Consider the following 18,760-nt stretch of genomic DNA (forward strand, 5'->3'; position numbering starts at 1 on the left):
CCTGCCCTGAACGTGCCCCGGCCCACCAGTCTCCTCCTCCTCGGTGGTGACACACTGAGTTTCCCACAGGGGTTCCCGCCTCCCTCTTCTAATTCTGGTCACCTGTGGATTTCCCTGCTGTGTCCCTCCTCTCCACGCTTGTAGCCTTTTTGCCCCCCACCCCATCCTGGAATCAGGCTGGCCTTGCACCCCCTCCCCAGGGCCAGAGGCTACTCCATCCTGGCTGGGGCTGACAGCTGGTCCCTTTGAGGCTCAGCATCATCCTCACCGCCCCACCCCCCGCCCCTGGTCTCTCATCTGCCTCCAGGGCTCCCTCAGCCCTGACCCCCATCAGTGTTCACAAAAGAGTTTCCCTTCCCAATTCAAGTCTCCATCTTACCTACAAGACTTGCGGGTCGGCAGTGGCTCTGGGGGGACCAGCAGGGGTGGGTAGGGACAGGCCCTCTTGATGCGCCCAAAGCTCGGCGGGTAAATGATCGGAGTGGGGTGTGGCCCGCAGCGGGAAGGTTTGGTCAGGGTGAGTCGGAAGGGCGGTCAGGAGAGAGGCTGCAGTGTGTGGCACTTTCTGCTTCTCTTCTGGAAGGAGAAGAAAGGGAACAGGGGCCAAGAGACGTCGCTGGGCCTGGAGTGGGCCGGCCGGGTGCCTCCGTTTGTGTGTCTGCGAGCCGGCTCACACAGACCGTGCTCACGGTCACGCATTGTCCAGGCAGAACCTCCGCAGGGACTTTCTGAACCATGTTCTGGACACTCAGCGCTCCTTGACTGTGGTGTCCTTGGGGACAGGCCACCCGTGTGCAGCCTGGAAGCTCAGGGCAGATTGCAGGGCCGAGGGTCAGACGCCAGCATCCCTGGCTCTCACCGGCTCCCTGTACCAGAGGGAAGCAGCACGAGGCTGGGTGCTGGGCTGAGTTTCCCTCCACATCTCCCCTCCACTGTCTCCCCATGCAGCCATTCCTGGACACTCAGCTCCCAGCCGAGCCAAGGGTGGAGGGAGCATCCTCAGGTGTCCCCAGGTGCTTCCTCCGATGGCTCAAGACTCTGTCTTGGGAGCACACGGGGCTCTGAGCTAGGATCTTGGTCAGGGTGACTCTGACCCAGACTCACTGAAGGACCCGGGTGCGCTGTCCCTCCCTCTGTGGGCCTCACCCTGTGGGCAGGGCTTAGCCGTTGAGCCGGGCTCACCTCCAGGACCCACACCAGCTCCTGAGGGGGCCGCCCACTCCCGGCGGGACCTGGGCCCCCTGACCAACTTGGGTGCTCCGACCACAGGTTGGCTCTCACTGGGCCTCTCCTGAGAACCCCTGCCTCATCTACGAGTGTGTCCGAGTCCAGGAGAAGGTCTTCATGCAACAGAGGAATGTCTCCTGCCCCCAACTGAGCGTCCCCACCTGCCCCCCGGGCTTCCAGCTGAGCTGTCAGACCTCGGGCTGTTGCCCCACCTGTCACTGCGGTAAGATGTGCCACCAGCCCCGCCTTCAAGCCTCTCTTTCCTCTAAGGCTCCCGAATCCTTGCCTTTTGAGCAGCTCAGGGAAATGGGGAGGATCAAATCTTTCCATCCGTTCCTAGCACTTTGGGGAGAAAGCAAATAAGATGAGGGAAATGGGACAATTTCCTGAAGGTCGTCACTGTGTCAGTGCTGGTTTTGTACCTTGTCTCATGTCATCCTTATGACAGTCCCATGAGGTGGGTACCGTTATACCTCCCTTTGCTCTTGTGAGGTAGTGAGTGGTAGAACTGGGATTGGACCCAGGCTTCTCTAATTCTAGAGACTCCTTCTCAATCATTCGGCTGGAAAAGGTATTCCAACTGCCCATCCCCTAACCCCACCAACCAACCAACCAACCAACCAAATAAACAAACAAACCAATCAACCAACCAACCAGTCAACCAACTAACCAACAAACCACACAATCAACCAACCAACCACATAATCAACCAACCAACCAACCAACCAACCAACCAACCAACCAGCCGAACAACCAACAGCAGCAGCAACAGCAAACAACTCTCGCCACCACCTGTCCTGAATTCTTTGTGTGATTTTATCTTGGGACTTAAAATTCCCAGAGTAGAATTTCCTTCTTTGACAAGCCCAAACGTTCTCCCACTCACCTCTTGGGTGTGAATCACTTAAACAAGTGCCCTCCCCTCAAGCACTCCAGGGAACTTCTCCCTGTGGGCTGGATGGTGGGGAGCAGGCAGATGCCCTTCCTCAGAGGGCCTGGGGTCACTGTGGCCACATGGGCTCTGGCAGGAGGACCCACAGAGCCTGGCGTTGGGTGGGGAGAAGGACCGGCAGGTGGGGTAGGGAGGCCCAGCCTGGGAGGAGCAGCCGGGTCGTGGGTCTTCACCAGCTGTGCTCTGCAAACTCATGCCCTGTGCCTGTCTCTCCCCAGAGCCTGTGCAGGCCTGTGTGCTCAACGGCACCATCATTGGGGTGAGCTGCTGCCTTCTCCTCCAGGGCGCCTGGGGGGCAGGGATGGGGTGCTGTGGGAAGGGTGTCATTCTAAAGTGCAAGTGAAAGGAACCAGGGAGGCCTGCCCCACCCACACTTTCCTTTCCTCCAGAGCTTCCCAGGCATCCTAGAGTGGAACCCCTACCTCTCCAGGGCCTGGGCCCCGCCTTCTAGCGCTCACATCCCGGCCCCAGGCACTCGAGCATTTCTTCTGTGCACGCTTTGATCTGCCCCTCTCCCTCTGCCCCAGCTCCCTCTCTGCCGGGAAAGCCTTCACTCTTACCATGCCATCCTTGAGGTGGGGGCGGGGGGGGGAAGGGAGGGAGCAGACCTCTCAGGACAGGAGGAGAATCAGGGTGATGGATCCTGGCAGCTTTGGACAGCTGGGCCCCCATGCCTAAGGCAGACGGCTCACGGGACTGAGGGCAGTGGAGGGCTGGGGGTCGGGGTGCCAGGAGGCCTGACCCTGGTCCCTTTGGTTCCAGCCCGGGAGGAGTCTGATGGTTGACCTGTGTACCACCTGCCTCTGCACCGTCCAGGCGGGGGTCATCTCCGGATTCAAGCTGGAGTGCAGGCAGACCACCTGCGAGGACTGCCCGCTGGTGAGAGAGGCTCATGGGGGCCTGGGGCTGGACTGGGTACTTGTGGGACCCAAGCAATGGGACCTCACAGGGCTCTTTAAATAAAAGCTTTCGTGATTTTCTGATTATGGACATATTTGACAACGGTAAGGAAGAGAATAAAAGTCGCCTACCCAAATTGCATTTCTGAGATATAATTTAGTTTTGGAAATTTAAACATTTTCTTCCTGTATTTGCAAGGCTTATGATACCATATTTACAGATCTGTATTCCTTTTAAGCAACATACTACTGTTCTTTGAAAACATTAAAAATTAGTCAACAAATATTTATCAGTTACTAGTTAGTCAACAATTATTTATCAGATACTTGCTATGTGCAGAGTTGTATGCAACATTCTTTGAAGGGGCTCTGCCTCAACACATACTTTTATTATTGGACATTGCGTTTTCATAGTTCACCCTGCCAGGTCAGATGACTGTGTTTGCTCAGAACACCTCCTGAGCGTGGGTTCTGGGAAGTGGAATCATCATTTCTGGTTGGGTAGAGGAAAGCACGCACTGCGCTCTTCTGATCATGACTCTTAGCCCCACCTCACAGAGCTGGACCCAACGTTCAGGAGGACGCCTTGGTTTCCTCTGCAAACTGCCTTCTGCATTTGGGGCTCCTGCTGTCTTAGAAAATATGGTTGGTCAGATGAGTTTCTTGTGAGCTAGATGCACAGGATATAGTCATTGCTCTTTCAGATGGCGGGGCAGCGGGCGGGTTCTGGGCGGGGTCGGGGAGGAATCCTTCATCCGAGGAGCGGCACAGCGGCCAGAGGGGAGGGGCGATGCGGGGGTTAGGGACAAGGTTAGGACAAGCTGCTGGTGCGGTCAGCGCTCTTGAGGACGGGGAGTGTTCTGCACCTGTGCCCTTCATGGCACTTGGCACCGTGTGATGCTCCAAGTAGGGGCTTAATAACATAGCTACAAGGGGAGTGAAGCGGTCCGTAGGAGACACAGCTACTTCTGTTAGAATGGCTCAAGGAGAACATTCCCGCCTCAATTAGAAAGAAGCCAGCGAAGTATGCCTTTTTGCTTTTTTTAATTTAAAATCCCAGTTGTTTTAGGGTTTTGGATGCAGGTGTGTGTGTGTGTGTGATAACTCCCCTAGATACATCTGGGCTTGAATATGGGATGGAATGATGCTGTCTGGAGTCTTTGGCATCCCTTTACCTGGATGTCCATGGAACTACAGTGGATGCAGGAAGAGGTCCACACTAAGCTGTCCTGAAGGAGAGTGTTCCGGGGAGGGGGGGGACGAGCCCGCTGACTCTCTACCTGCGCCCTCTGGTGGTCAGAGGGTGGCACGGCCACTTCCTCTGCGTCCATAGAAATCCAGCTTTAGAATCCAGTCTAGACATAGGTTTCTAAATATTTTTAAATTCACAGCCCCTTTTGGTCTGTGTACTCCTCCTCCTCGCCTCCAAAATTCCGCTGTCTCCCCAGGGATCTCCTCCCTCTTGAGATCCCTGAGATTAGCCCTGCTGTGTATCTCTCAGCCTTTGCTGAGCTCTGCCTCAGATGCCCCCATTCTAGCTCAGCTTACCTGGTCTTGTCACGTTCCTCTGCCATGAAGGGCCTCCGTGTGGCCTCCTGCAGGTGGGGAGCTGTGGTGGGTCAAGTTTAGGTCGGTCTGTGTCTGTTTGAACTGCCGATGTCAGATGGAACTGTTAGCATCATCGGAGGCGTGGGTCCTCTGTCTCCTTCCGGGAGACGATGCTTATACCTAAAAGGAACCCAGAAGCCGGTTCGTGCTGCTGGGTGGTAGAGACAAAGGAAGGCTTGAGGAAGAGAGGTGACACTGACCAGGAACATTGAGAAGGCCTCCCAGAGGAGCATGACCATGGGCTGACCTTGAGCAATGACCCCCCCCCAGGAGGGGGCACAGGGACAGACTGGCATTTAAGCAAGAGTTAGAAAAGGGCAGCGGGGAGATAAGACTGGGGTCCTTGAGCAGCCGCTGCAGTTTATGAAAAGGGCTGGGAGACACCTGTGAGGAGAGCTTGGGGGGCATCCCTGGACGGGGGGAGCAGGGCTGGTTGGCTGCTCAGACCTGAGCGAGTGAGCCTGTGGCTGGCCGGGCACCTGGCTGCTCCTGATTGGATGCTCTGGCAAAAGCCTGGTCAGCACTGCCCTCCGTGTCCGTCTGGCAGCTGTGCAGTGCGTACCCCGGCAGCAGTGGCTGGGAGCCCAGCAGGGCTCAGACAAGCCCGTCACCAGTGCAGCTGTGTTCTTGCCTTGTGGGGTCTGTTCTCTCTCTTTAGTCCTTCCAGTGGTTTCTGCCGTGTTCCCTCTCCCCCCGTCCCTCTTTCCCCAGTCCCACTGCACCTCTGAAATCATTGCTCCTCCTCTCACCTTCCACCCCCTCCTCCACCTCCTCCCGTCCCTTCTTCTCCCACAGCGCCTACCATCTTTCCCTGTTCTTGGCTTCACCGTGCCCTCTGCCGCTCTGGGGTGTGGATTGTGCGTCCACCGCCCCATCCCTTCACTTTGCAGACCCCTCCTCCATTTGTCCCCCACCCCTCACTTCTCCTGTAAAGATTTTGGGCACGTTCTTCTCCTTGCGCCTGCTGAGCGGAGGGCATTTCCTAGTCTCTTCTTCTAACACTCACTAAAAAATGCCCCAATCCACGCTCCCATGAAATCGTGCCTGATTTAAGCCTCATTTTATTTCCTCTTTCTGACTGTAACGACTCACATACATTCATGCTGTTTTTCCCACCTCTTTCTTCCTCTCCCATCCACCTCGGTCCACACTGCCAGGAATTGTGCGTCTTTGAAAACACAGTTAAAGCTCACCAGTGAAACACTACCTGATGGCCTCAAATGTCAGCAGTGTCCTTCTGAGTGTGTGTGTGGCCTGGGCTTTCTCTGCGGCTTCCCTGATGAGTTCAGTGGACGCTCATAGACTCCTAACCTCCCCTGCTGGTTACGAGCTGCCAGTCGGAGTGCAGTAAGCAAGGGAGCAACGTGAGAGGACCAGGTCTTCTGTCCGGGGCTCCAAATTGACCTGCTAGAGATTCATAGTAGAAAAACCTCAGGACCCCAAGGAATGAATCGCCAAGTGGTCATTACTAAATGTAGCAAAATGAAAAAAACAATGACACGGTAGCTGGTTTTCACATAACTAAATGTATTCTTTTAAACACCCCTACCTTCACCCCATATAAGGAACCCGCTTGTCTCTGTTCTGGGGGCGAGCAAGTATGGGCACCTGTTACGTGTTCTCACTGCCCCTTGCTGCAGCAGGGACCCTAATAAAGCCTTGCCTGAAACAAACAAACAAACAAAACCAAAAAAAAAACTTTACTAGATTTAGTTCTTTTTTTTTTTTTTTCCCGGCATGGTGGGGAGAGTTAAAAGAGCTTTAATTTTAATGCAGTGATGAGACAGCTGATGGTCACTTTTTGGTTTTGTTAGCATGGCTTAAAATACTTTGCAAAATAAAAAGTTGGTTACCCTATGTCGTCTCCCAGATTGGGGGTGCGTTTTTGTGAAACAGTGAAATCCTTCTTCCGGGAAGCTGCTGGATTGGCAGGAATAGAGGTAGGAAGACAGTTACGACTGTGACAGAGTCCAGCGGTGGATGATGGTTGCTTGGATCAGGTGATGACAGAGGACCCTGGAATGACAAGCTGTGGATGAGTTCACGATGCATTTTTTGGCAAGATCTGGTGATGAGTGGGGCAGGGGGGATGAGAAAAGGAGAGAAGACAAGGATGACCCCCAGATTTCTAGTTGGAGCAACTGCTTAATGAAACCATTTACCATCTGGCCTACTTACGATCGGGATCTTCGGGGGAGGTTTAAACTAAGGCTGCTTTTTCTCCTGGTTACAGGGTTACAAGGAAGAGAAGATGCAGGGCCAGTGCTGCGGGAGATGCCTGCCTGTGGCTTGCACCATTCAGCTACGAGGGGGACAGATCATGATGCTGAAGGTGGGGGCAACTTGGACTCAGGAGTCTCCCTACGATCACCGTCTGGTTTCCTATTTGGGGATATTTTCTTCAAGGAAGAGGGACTAAGTTTGGGTCAATATTGACTTCCTTTTGTACCTATTTCTGATTTTATAAGGGAAAGATGGATAACCTTCAGGAGGTACAGAATTTTCTCTTTGATTTGGTTATTTTGTCACTCTCTGTGACAAAAGTTGGTGCAGGGCCCCATGATTGGGAGTGAGTTGATCGTTACGATTTTCTCCAGCCTTGATTGTCTGTGAGACTGGCCAGGCAATCAGGGTGACACAGACTCAGATCTATGAAAGCCAGAGTGGGCTGGTGGGGTTGGCAGGTGGCACCTGGCTCACCTCTAGTTCAGCTATTGATTGGCCAGTTTCCCTTTGCTGTGTCTTAATTCTTTAAGCTGTTGGGTGGTCAGTAGAGTTTAAGGATGCCCTACATTTATGCAGCCCTATTCCCAGTTAATAAGTTGTAAAACTGGACTCCACCTCCGTTCTGGGTTCTGGGTGTGGAGACTTTGCACACACTGCCTCAGTCTTGTTCCAAGGTCCCCTACATTGTCTCAACAACTCCAAGGAGTCAAGGTCATGGCTTGAAGTGGCTTTGTACCCCAAACACCGTCTTCAGATTTGCTCTGCCCACCTCCCCTCTTTCCTTTCAGCGTGACGAGACTCTCCAGGATGGCTGTGACAGTCACTTCTGCAGGGTCAACAAGAGAGGCGAGTTCATCTGGGAGAGGAGGGTCACGGGCTGCCCGCCCTTCGATGGACACAAATGTCTGGCCGAGGGGGTGAGTAGCTGGAGCTCAGGCCCTGCTTTCCTCTTGACTGTCACCATCTTTGACTCTAAGAAGAGGATTCTTCTGAACAGCGGTCCAGCTCTGCTGTTGGACACGTGATTCCCAGTGTCCAAGGAGAACCCTGACCTAGTTTAAAAGTCAACGAAATTACAAAATCAAAGCCCAATGGAGGAACAAAACTCTCTCAACTCTACCATGCTTTAAGAAAATACCTTCCCTTAAGGGAGACTGGATCTGTGATCCTTGAATGGGAAGGTGAGAGATCAAACTGATTTCCAGCCTCCCCTGGGAATGATGATCCTGGTGACTCAACTGGAAGAGAATTCAGAATAATCAGAATCATTTCAGCCTGGCCAGGTGGGGTGGTCAGTCTGCTCACATTTGTGATGGGAAAACCCATTCATATCTGGGGACTTAAGCTCAGGACGCTGAGTCCAGAGGCAGGACTTGGCCTGGAGTGACTGAAAGTGTCCACTCTGTACTATTTGTGCCTAATCTGGGACTTTGCTGTTTTCTTAGGGGAAAATCATGAAAATTCCAGGCACATGCTGTGACACATGTAAGTACCTTACCAGTAGCTTGTCCCTTGAAATCCATCAGGCCAAGTCCAGGGACTGTTCTTTTTTTTTAAAAATTATTAGCACCTTTAATTATTATTTATTTATTTATTTGGCTGTGTTGGGTCTTCGTTTCTGTGCGAGGGCTTCCTCTAGTTGCGGCAAGCGGGGGCCACTCTTCATTGCGGTGCGTGGGCCTCTCACTATCGCTGCCTCTCTCATTGCGGAGCGCAGGCTCAGTAGTTGTGGTTCGCGGGCCTAGTTGCTCCGCGGCATGTGGGATCTTCCCAGACCAGGGCTCGAACCCGTGTCCCCTGCATCGGCAGGTGGATTCTCAACCACTGCGCCACCAGGGAAGCCCAGGGACTGTTCTTTGGAATGAACTTTCTTCTAGAAAGATATTGCAGTCACTGTGTTCAATTCTGCAGGGAACTTCCACCCCACCCTGCGTGTCCTTGGACTGCCCCCTGCTCAAGCCCCCTTTCAAGATGCCTGTAAAGCAGACTTCCTCCTTCCTTCCAAACGCCTGACAGTCACTAGCCTCTGACCTGCCTTTCCCCTTGCAGAGTCTTGGGTTGGTCATAGTCCTATCATGAGAGAACGTCTTCTCTCTGCCACCAGAGCTCCTGAAGACAGGCACCTTGATTCATGATCTTGACAGAGCAGACACTCAATATGCCTCTAATCTTTGGATGTCGTGCAGCTCTCCCAGAGAGAAAGGGAAGCCAGCAGCTGGCTGTGGGGCTGCAGAGAACACAGCCTTCTCGAGGATTTATGAGGCTGGTCTCAGTTTTATTAACCTCGTCTTCTTCACTCTCAGCTCCTCTTGACCTTGCAGTTGTGTTGTACTGGTTGGTCCCAATAGTTACGGCAGCAGCTTTGGAGACGGAGCCCAAGTCTGCCCATCAGACAGCATCTCACCACACGTTCTTGCGTTCTTGTTTCCATGAGCACAAGTACCTTTCAGAATCCCAATGTTAGTGCTGTATTCTCTGAATGTAGAATTACTTGCCTGGACTAATATTCTTTGTCTTTTAGTTTAGTTAGTTTTTGGGTTCACGGTCCCATGTTCCCATGTTTATTTTTGGGTAGAGAAAGGAAGAGTAAAAACACGAATATCTTCAGCGTTCGGTCGTTCATTCTTTTCTTGATGGCTCACTCTGACAGTCCCTGTAGTTGCTGTAACCAAATTGCAGATTGCGGAAACACAGTCTGAAAGCATCTTTTTCTATGGTTCTTGTCTGCATGGTTGAAGAACGTGGTCAGGAAACCATCAGAGGAGATGCATTCTCTCTAGGCGTGCTGCACATGGAATTGGGCCGAGGCTGTTATCTTCAAAACTAGCAGCGAGGCAAAAAGGGGCCTGTGTTGGTCTGTGCTTTCAAGAGGTGGGGGCCTTCCATGAGGAAAAGAAGCCAGGCTCAGGGATTTAAATCTACAGCAAAAGAATATAGTGTGTTGGCCTCAATATGTTTTCCTTATTCACCCTCTTAATGTGGTTGGCAGGCTTTCACTTTAAAATGACATTATTTGGGAGTTGGGAGCCCAACTATTAGGTAGTTAAAGTTGATTTAGATTTGGAGCCATCCAGGAATGGAAAACTCCCAGTGTTTGGATGGGCAATAATGAGCTGGCATTAAATCTTAGAATTATCAGTGGGCCTAGTAGAGGTTCAGATCTGAATCCTTTTAACCCCTGTATATAAGGAGACCCATGCTAGCGACCTGGAGATAGCTATACCCAAAGGGAAGATTCCATAAGGGCTCCTAGGATCAGCTCCCACAGAGACAATGACATTTGCAGGGATGGATACATGTTAATTGTATTTATTAGCTACCTCATTGCCCGTTAGCTTCTGGATATTGTTATAAGTGCAGGAGGATTGCTCTGATCATTATGGTTTTTATTTTATTTTATTTTATTTTTAACATCTTTATTGGAATACAGTTGCTTTACAATGTTGTGTTAGTTTCTGCTGTATAACAAAGTGAATCAGCTATATGTATACATATATCCCCATATCCCCTCCCTCTTGGGTCTCCCTCCCACCCTCCCTATCCCACCCCTCTAGGTGGTCACAAAGAACCGAGCTCATCTCATTGTGCTATGCAGCTGCTTCCCACTAGCTATCTATTTTAAATTTGGTAGTGTATATGTGTCAACGCTACTCTCTCACTTCGTCCCAGCTTACCCTTCCCCCTCCCCGTGTCCTCAAGTCCATTCTCTACGTCTGCATCTTTATTCCTGTCCTGCCCCTGTGTTCATCAGAACCTTTTTTCTTTTTTTAGATTCTATGTATATATGTGTTAGCATACAGTATTTGTTTTTCTATTTCTGACTTACTTCACTCTGTATGACAGACTCTAGGTCCATCCACCTCACTACAAATAACTCAATTTCATTTCTTTTTATGGCTGAGTAATATTCCATTGTATATACGTGCCACATCTTCTTTATCCATTCATCTGTCGATGGGCACTTAGGTTGCTTCCATGTCCTGGCTATTGTAAATAGTGCTGCAATGAACATTGTGGTACATGATTCTTTTTGAATTATAGTTTTCTCAGGGTATATGCCCAGTAGTGGGATTGCTGGGTCATATGGTAGTTCTATTTTTAGTTTTTTAAGGAACCTCCATACTGTTCTCCATAGTGGCTGTATCAATTTACATTCCCACCAACAGTGCAAGAGGGTTCCCTTTTCTCCACACCCTCTCCAGCATTTGTTGTTTGTAGATTTTCTGATGATGCCCATTCTAACAAGTGTGAGGTGGTACCTCATTGTAGTTTTGATTTGCATTTCTCTAATAATTAGTGATGTTGAGCAGCTTTTCATGTGCTTCTTGACCATCTGTATATCTTCTTTGGAGAAATGTCTATTTAGGTCTTCTGCCCATTTTTGGATTGGGTTGGTTTTTTTTGATATTGAGCTGCATGAGCTGCTTGTAAATTTTGGAGATTAATCCTTTGTCAGTTGCTTCGTTTGCAAATATTTTCTCCCATTCTGAGGGTTGTCTTTTTGTCTTGTTTATGGTTTCCTTTGTTGTGCAAAAGCTTTTATGTTTCATTAAGTCCCATTTGTTTATTTTTGCTTTTATTTCCATTCCTCTAGGAGGTGGATCAAAAAGGATCTTGCTGTGATTTATGTTATAGAGTGTTCTGCCTATGCTTTCCTCTAAGAGTTTTATAGTGTCTGGCCTTACATTTAGGTGTTTAATCCATTTTGAGTTTATTTTTGTGTATGGTGTTAGGAAGTGTTCTAATTTCATTCTTTTACATGTAGCTGTCCAGTTTTCCCAGCACCACTTATTGAAGAGGCTGTCTTTTCTCCATTGTATATTCTTTCCTCCTTTATCAAAGATGAGGTGACCATATGTGCGTGGGTTTATCTCTGGGTTTTCTATCCTGTTCCATTGATCTATATTTCTGTTTTTGTGCCAGTACCATACTGTCTTGATTACTGTAGCTTTGTAGTATATTCTGAAGTCCAGGAGCCTGATTCCTCCAGCTCCATTTTTCTTTCTTAAGATTGCTTTGGCTACTCAGGGTCTTTTGTGTTTCCATACAAATTGTGAAATTTTTTGTTCTAGTTCTGTGAAAAAGGCCATTGGTAGTTTGATAGGGATTGCATTGAATCTGTAGATTGCTTTGGGTAGTATAGTCATTTTCACAATGTTGATTCTTCCAATCCAAGAACATGGTATATCTCTCCATCTGTTTGTATCGTCTTTAATTTCTTTCATCAGTGTCTTATAGATTTCTGCATACAGGTCTTTTGTCTCCTTAGGTAGGTTTATTCCTAGGTATTTTATTCTTTTTGTTGCAATGGTAAATGGGAGTGTTACCTTAAATTCTCTTTCAGATTTTTCATCATTAGTGTATAGGAATGCAAACCCTAGTGTGTAGGGTTTGTCATACATGGCCTTTATTATGTTGAGGTAGGTTCCCTCTATGCCTACTTTCTGGAGAGTTTTTATCATAATTGGGTGTTGAATTTTGTCAAAAGCTTTTTCTGCATCTATTGAGATTATCATATGGTTTTTATCCTTCGATTTGTTAATATGGTGCATCACATTGATTGATTTGAGTATATTGAAGAATCCTTGCATTCCTGGGATAAACCCCACTTGATCATGGTGTATGATCCTTTTAATATGCTGTTGGATTCTGTTTGTTAGTATTTTGTTGAGGATTTTTGCATTTATGTTCATCAGTGATATTGGCCTGTAGTTTCCTTTTTTTGTGATATCTTTGTCTGGTTTTGGTATCAGGGTGATGGTGGCCTTGTAGAATGAGTTTGGGAGTGTTCCTCCCTCTGCTATATTTTGGAAGAGTTTGAGAAGGATAGGTGTTAGCTCTTCTCTAAATGTTTGATAGAATTCGCCTGTGAAGCCATCTGGTCCTGGGCTTTTGTTTGCTGGAAGATTTTTAATCACAGTTTCAATTTCAGTGCTTGTGATTGGTCTGTTTATATTTTCTGTTTCTTCCTGGTTCAGTCTCGGAAGGTTGTGCTTTTCTAAGAATTTGTCCATTTCTTCCAGGGTGTCCATTTTATTGGCGTATAGTTGCTTGTAGTAATCTCTTATGATCCTTTGTATTTCTGCAGTGTCAGTTGTTACTTCTCCTTTTTCATTTCCAATTCTGTTGATTTGAGTCTTCTCCCTTTTTTTCTTGATGAGTCTAGCTAATAATTTATCAATTTTGTTTATCTTCTCAAAGAACCAGCTTTTAGTTTTCTTGATCTTTGCTATTGTTTCCTTCATTTCTTTTTCATTTATTTCTGATCTGATTTTTTTTTTTTAAATTTTTGGCTGCGTTGGGTCTTCGTTGCTGTGTGTGGGCTTTCTCTAGTTGTGACGAGCGGGGGCTACTCTTCATTGCGGTGCGCAGGCTTCTCATTGCAGTGGCTTCTCTTGTTATGGAGCACGGGCTCTAGGTGCAGGGGCTTCAGTAGTTGTGGCGCATGGGCTTAGTTGCTTCGCGGCATGTGGGATCTTCCCAGACCAGGGCTTGAACCTGTGTCCCCTGCATTGGCAGGCGGATTCTTAACCACTGTGCCACCAGGGAAGCCCTCTGATCTGATTTTTATGATCTTTCCTTCTGCTAACTTTGGGGGTTTTTTGTTCTTCTTTCTCTAATTGCTTTAGGTGTAAGGTTAGGTTGTTTATTTGAGATGTTTCTTGTTTCTTGAGGTAGGATTGTATTGCTATAAACTTCCCTCTTAGAACTGCTTTTGCTGCATCCCATAGGTTTTGGGTCATCGTGTTTTCATCGTCATTTGTTTCTAGGTATTTTTTGATTTCCTCTTTGATTTCTTCAGTGATCTCTTGGTTATTTAGTAACGTATTATTTAGCCTCCATGTGTTTGTATTTTTTACAGTTTTTTTTCCTGTAATTGATATCTAGTCTCATAGTGTTGTGGTTGGAAAAGATACTTGATACGATTTCAATTTTCTTAAATTTACCAAGGCTTGATTTGTGACTCAAGATATGATGTATCCTGGAGAATGTTCCATGAGCACTTGAGAAGAAAGTGTATTCTGTTGTTTTTGGATGGAATGTCCTATAAATATCAATTAAGTCCATCTTGTTTAATGTGTCATTTGAAGCTTGTGTTTCCTTATTTATTCATTATGGTTTTTAGAGTCTACAGTTACATAAAAGTAAGTCCCATCCATTGACATCACCAAAGCACAGTGAATCTAGGCTCCTCCTGCAATTAAAATTGTGCCATTAAGTGAGTTAAACCCAGCGTTAACTATATCTCTGAATATGAAGGGCCAGGAGAAGCTGAGGGGAACCAGGACCACTGACTTGCCCTCCCCATGCCTGGCTTTGGTGATCCAGTTACTGTGAAATTGACCTATTTCCAGTAAATGAGGGAACTGGGCTGGAGAGTGTTGTATGGAAGAACAGGTCCCATCTCTCACCTGTCCTGTAGGTGAGGAGCCCGAGTGCAAGGACATCACTGCCAAGCTGCAGTACGTCAAAGTGGGAGACTGTCTGTCTGAAGAGCAAGTGGACATTCACTACTGCCAGGTAAGGGGTCCTCGGTTGGGAGGGGCAAGTTCTTTGTTTGGACACGTCTCTTTAGTTACAGAGTCGAAGGATCTGGGAAATTCACAGGGGGGAGAAGTGAAAGAAACTGGGAGCTTTTAAAATTTTTTTAAAAAGCCAATGTTTTATTGAAGTAAATGGGAACTTTTGACCCTAGAAGAAAAAAACTGAGCAGTGATTCAACACGTCCTTTGAAGAGAATGGAGAGTTACTTAATGGAAGATGGGAGCTATGCTTCCTGAAGATCAATCCCACAGGCATAGAAATTGCAGCTAGAGGGCTTGGGTGTGACAGTTCCATTAGGACAGGCCTTTCAGACCTCCCAAGAGCTACTTTTACACATTGTTTGGCTGTCCTGTGTTTCCCCGGGCAAGGCCAGACCTTCTTGATTGGAGGAGGGCAGGTGGAGGAAGTGGCCTGCCCCAGAGCCCTCCCCACCCTGGGACTCTCCACCGCCCGCAACGGCCGCCTCTCTCTGCCCCGCCGTAGGGAAGGTGCACCAGCAAAGCCCTGTACTCCATCGACACAGAGGACGTGCAGGACCAGTGCGCCTGCTGCACGCCCACACGCACGGAGCCCATGCAGGTGCCCCTGCGCTGCGCCAACGGCTCCGTCATCCACCACGTGGTCCTCAACGCCATGCAGTGCAAGTGCTCCCCCAGGAAATGCAGCCAGTGAGGCGCGGCCCTGCCGCGGACACCCGTCACCACCCGCTTGGCGACCCCTGCTCGGCGCATGCGCGCTCTGCTCCTGGGCTCTCCCGGGCCCACAATAAAGGCCAATCTGTCATCTTGCCAAAGGCTCATGGTTCATCTAGGCTGAGATGGCTATTGTAGGGTGGGGTGGAGCTCTGAGGCTGGTGCTGAAGGGGGTGGGGGGAAGGGGAGCACAGGCTCCATCTGGAAACACTTGAGCCCCGGGGTCTGCGGGAGGCACCGCCCACGTCGGGGAGAAAGTGGCATCTCAGCCTCCGCGGGGAGGGAAGGGGAAAGTGAGCGCCAGGCCTCCTCGGAAACAGCCCAGTGGCTGAAGGAGAAGGGATTTGCTCTGGAACACTGGGGTGTCCATTCTCTGAATCCAGGGGCTTCTGGGCAGAGCAGAGGGGGGCCCTGGAGCCAGGCTCCTGCCAGGCTCTGGCCAGTGTGGCTGACTTGATGGGGAAGGAGCCCCAGTGGGTGTGCAAGGGGTTCCCTGAGCCCTCGGCTGAGCCAGTGCCTGTGTCCCTCAGTGGCCCCCGTGGGAGTGTGAGGGGCTGGGGGCTGGGGGGCTGGAAACGCGGTGCTGGGCATGTGCGGGAATGTGGTCCCTCGCGGCACAGGCGTGGCCGTGGCCGGGGACCCCAAGACTCGGGGGCGGCCCAGGTTCCACCCATGGCCTTTGCTGGACTGTGTGGCCTCAGCAAGTCCCTTAGCGGTTTTCAGACTTAGTTTCCTCAACTGGAACCAGGAACGTCAGTCTCACTCACTCGGTTGGGAGGGTCAAATAAGCCAGAAAGTCCGGGAGTAACTATGAATTGCTCTGTAATAACGGAAAAAGTGACCAGAAGAAAAATGGGGGAATCAAGGTTCAAAGGGGAACCCTAAGTGTCCCTACCGTCAGTGGCAGAGCACCCAGGGTTTCCTTTGTTCTGAGGGGTGAGGGGGCTGAGTTCCTTTTGGGCTGGATGCTGGAGGCCGAGGCCCTGCCCACTCCAGGATCCTTTAGTGGACAGAAGAGGTGTAGGTAATGCCAGACCTCACCGGGTCCCCAAATCACTAACCACTGCTGTGACTCTCAAGGAGCGATCATCCTTTCTTAGACTTTTATGAAAACAGCTTACATGTATATGCTGGCAAGATGGCAGAGACTCTAGGTGGGGAGAGCACACCCATGAGAATAAAGCAACTGTCCTGGCTATGAGACAGGAATTTGATGGAGGATTGACTTTCACGCCAGATCCTTCTAACCCAGTAGAGACTCAACTCATTGAACGTACTGGATGATGGAGCTGGAAAGGATTTAGACATTATCTCATCCACTGCCCTCTCCTGCCCCTTTGCAGAGGATGAAAGCAGCTCAGAGAACTTGAGTGACTTGCCAAAGGTCACACAGCTACTGGGTGGCAGGGTCAGGTTCAGAACCCAAGTACCTGGACACCTGGGCAAGAACTCCTGAGCCGGTCCATCGGAGCCGCATGTCCCTGGTGCTGACAGATTCGGCCCTGTTCTCACAGGAACCAGTGACGGCTGCATTTCTAGGTCTTTCTGCTTCTGTCACTGCTGGGGAAGAACCTCCAGGGAAGATACATTAAAGGCAAATGGCATGGGTTGTGTTGAATCATGTTGGTGGGGAGTTTAGCCGGGTAGAGGGAAGGAAGAATGGATAGAAGTTTTATGTAACTGCTCAATAATTCAAAGGCTGTCATTCTCCATCCATCACCCCGCCTCCAGCTTTGAGTGCCTCTGTGGTCTCTGTAGGAAACCAGATCCAGGGCCAGAGAATTACCTGTCTCTCTTCTGACTGATCGCCTAATGCTCCACCTGGGGACGAGGTGCCATTGGAGGCATCGGCCACAGAGAAACTCAGCAGGGAGACTACCTCTTCAGCAGAAGGTGTCAATTTTCCAACTGCCTCCATAGCCTGAGTTCTCCTCATATTTACTGATAGGACAGTTCACTACCAAGAAAAAAGCTGAGTCAGAAAAATTGCATATTGTGATTTAAAAAAAAAATGCAGGGAGTAGGGTAAAAAGGAGAAAGTGGTAGTGGGGGTATGAGCCAGGAGCTGTCCCCATTCTGCATGTGTCCCAGGGCGGGTCTGCCTCTGGTCTCAGGCACTCTCCTTTTTGTCACCCTTAGACCAGATGGGACAGTCCCCAAAGTGAGAGCCTTAGGGGGAGTCTCAAAGTAGGAGTATGCAGGGACCAAGGGACTAAAAAAGTGCTGGAGGGAGAGAAGAGAGAGAATGGATAAGGAACCACCATGGTGGAAAGGTTTCCAATCCTCTTGGCATTGAAAACACGTAGAGGAGGGTTCCCAGAAGTGAATGGAGAAGGGCGTCGTCTCAAGCAGCCAGGAACCAAGTGTTAGAACACAGACTCTGGAGCAGGCACAGTCCTCAGAGTCACGGTGCCTGACCGTTTACACTGCAGTCTCCTCATCTGTGAAATGGGCACACAGGCAGTAATTACCTCCTAGATTTGTTACTAGAATTAGATAATTCCTCTGGGGAAGGCTCTGAGAAGGATGCTGAGGGGGAGGAAGTCCACATCCACAACAGCCATGGTTACTCCTGGCACCCAGGATACAGCACAGGTTGGCACACACTGCTTTGGGTTTTCCTTCCGCTCAGCCCCTGACTCCCCTTTACTGCCTCAGTTTCCTCATCTGTAAAGTGGGGAGCAATCCCCACCAGCCCACCTTATCAGCATAGGAGATAGGAAAGTCCGTGGTCGTTCAGAGCCTACTTGACATATATTGTTAACATAATACCTTTTCATTTTCAGGGTCCCTGGTATTAATGCACTTGTTTAGCTTGGGGGCGTCTTGGAACTGTAGATTCCATCATCCAGAATGGCCCTTTGGAGGTCTTCTCTTCCATCCCCCTGCCCATGGCTAGGTACCAAAGCCATTCCGGAGAGATGGAACTCCTCTTTTTCCTGGGATGGAGCTTTTCACCATCTACCTCCTCAACTGGTCCCAGCGTCTCCCTGGGAAGCTTTGCTAAAACCTGCCCCTCCCCTTGCCTCTTGCAGCCCCTCTTCCTGTCCCCGGAGCACGATTCCTCCACTCCTGCTCCTTTTAGTCTAGGGAAAGGTGGGGACAGCTGGTGGCGGGTGGAGTGCAGGCAGGTGTGCCGGGGAGCCTCCCACCCCTACGCAGGCGATCAGGGCCAGGGCGGCGGGAAGCAGGCTTCCCCGGCGGGATTGGAAGCTAATCAGCCAGACTGTTGACGAGATAATCCGGCTGAATGCTCACACCCGAACGAAGTTAGCAGGCAGCTCCCCGGGTGGGGAGAGCAGCGGTCTTACTGTCTCGCCCCTCAGCTTCATTAACCCGAGCGTGTCCCGGACTCCACCCGCCCACGGGAACGCGCTCCTTTCTCCACGTGGCGCGACCAGCGCAGGTGCGCCTAGGGTGCAGCTCCGGGGAGGCCTGGTAGCCGCTGGCGAGGGGTGGGGGAGGAGGCAGCGGCAGCAGGCTGGGGCGGGCACGTCCAAACGGAGCTGAGCCGCGATGGAATTAGTCCCGCGACTGAATAAGCCAGTGCAGACGGCAGAGCAGCCCCAGCAGAGGGGCAGTCCCGGTTTCCTGCCCTGCGCGCCTGCACC

The 18,760-nt window shown here is 50.1% G+C and overlaps 1 protein-coding gene across 1 annotated transcript in view; it reads left to right on the top strand.

Moving 5' to 3' along the window:
* Positions 1-15,250, top strand: part of VWF (von Willebrand factor) — a 197,720-nt gene extending 182,470 nt beyond the window's left edge. The window contains exons 50-57 of the mRNA XM_061205857.1: positions 1,270-1,450; positions 2,398-2,438; positions 2,942-3,058; positions 6,920-7,018; positions 7,701-7,829; positions 8,358-8,397; positions 14,336-14,433; positions 14,941-15,250. Coding sequence (XP_061061840.1) covers positions 1,270-1,450; positions 2,398-2,438; positions 2,942-3,058; positions 6,920-7,018; positions 7,701-7,829; positions 8,358-8,397; positions 14,336-14,433; positions 14,941-15,129 — 894 coding nt within the window. The 3' untranslated portion in view covers positions 15,130-15,250. The remainder of the gene's footprint in view (positions 1-1,269; positions 1,451-2,397; positions 2,439-2,941; positions 3,059-6,919; positions 7,019-7,700; positions 7,830-8,357; positions 8,398-14,335; positions 14,434-14,940) is intronic.
* Positions 15,251-18,760: the final 3,510 nt, after the last annotated feature.

The sequence above is a fragment of the Eubalaena glacialis genome, chromosome 11 (genome assembly GCF_028564815.1).
Source record: "Eubalaena glacialis isolate mEubGla1 chromosome 11, mEubGla1.1.hap2.+ XY, whole genome shotgun sequence".
Classification (NCBI taxonomy): domain Eukaryota; kingdom Metazoa; phylum Chordata; class Mammalia; order Artiodactyla; family Balaenidae; genus Eubalaena; species Eubalaena glacialis.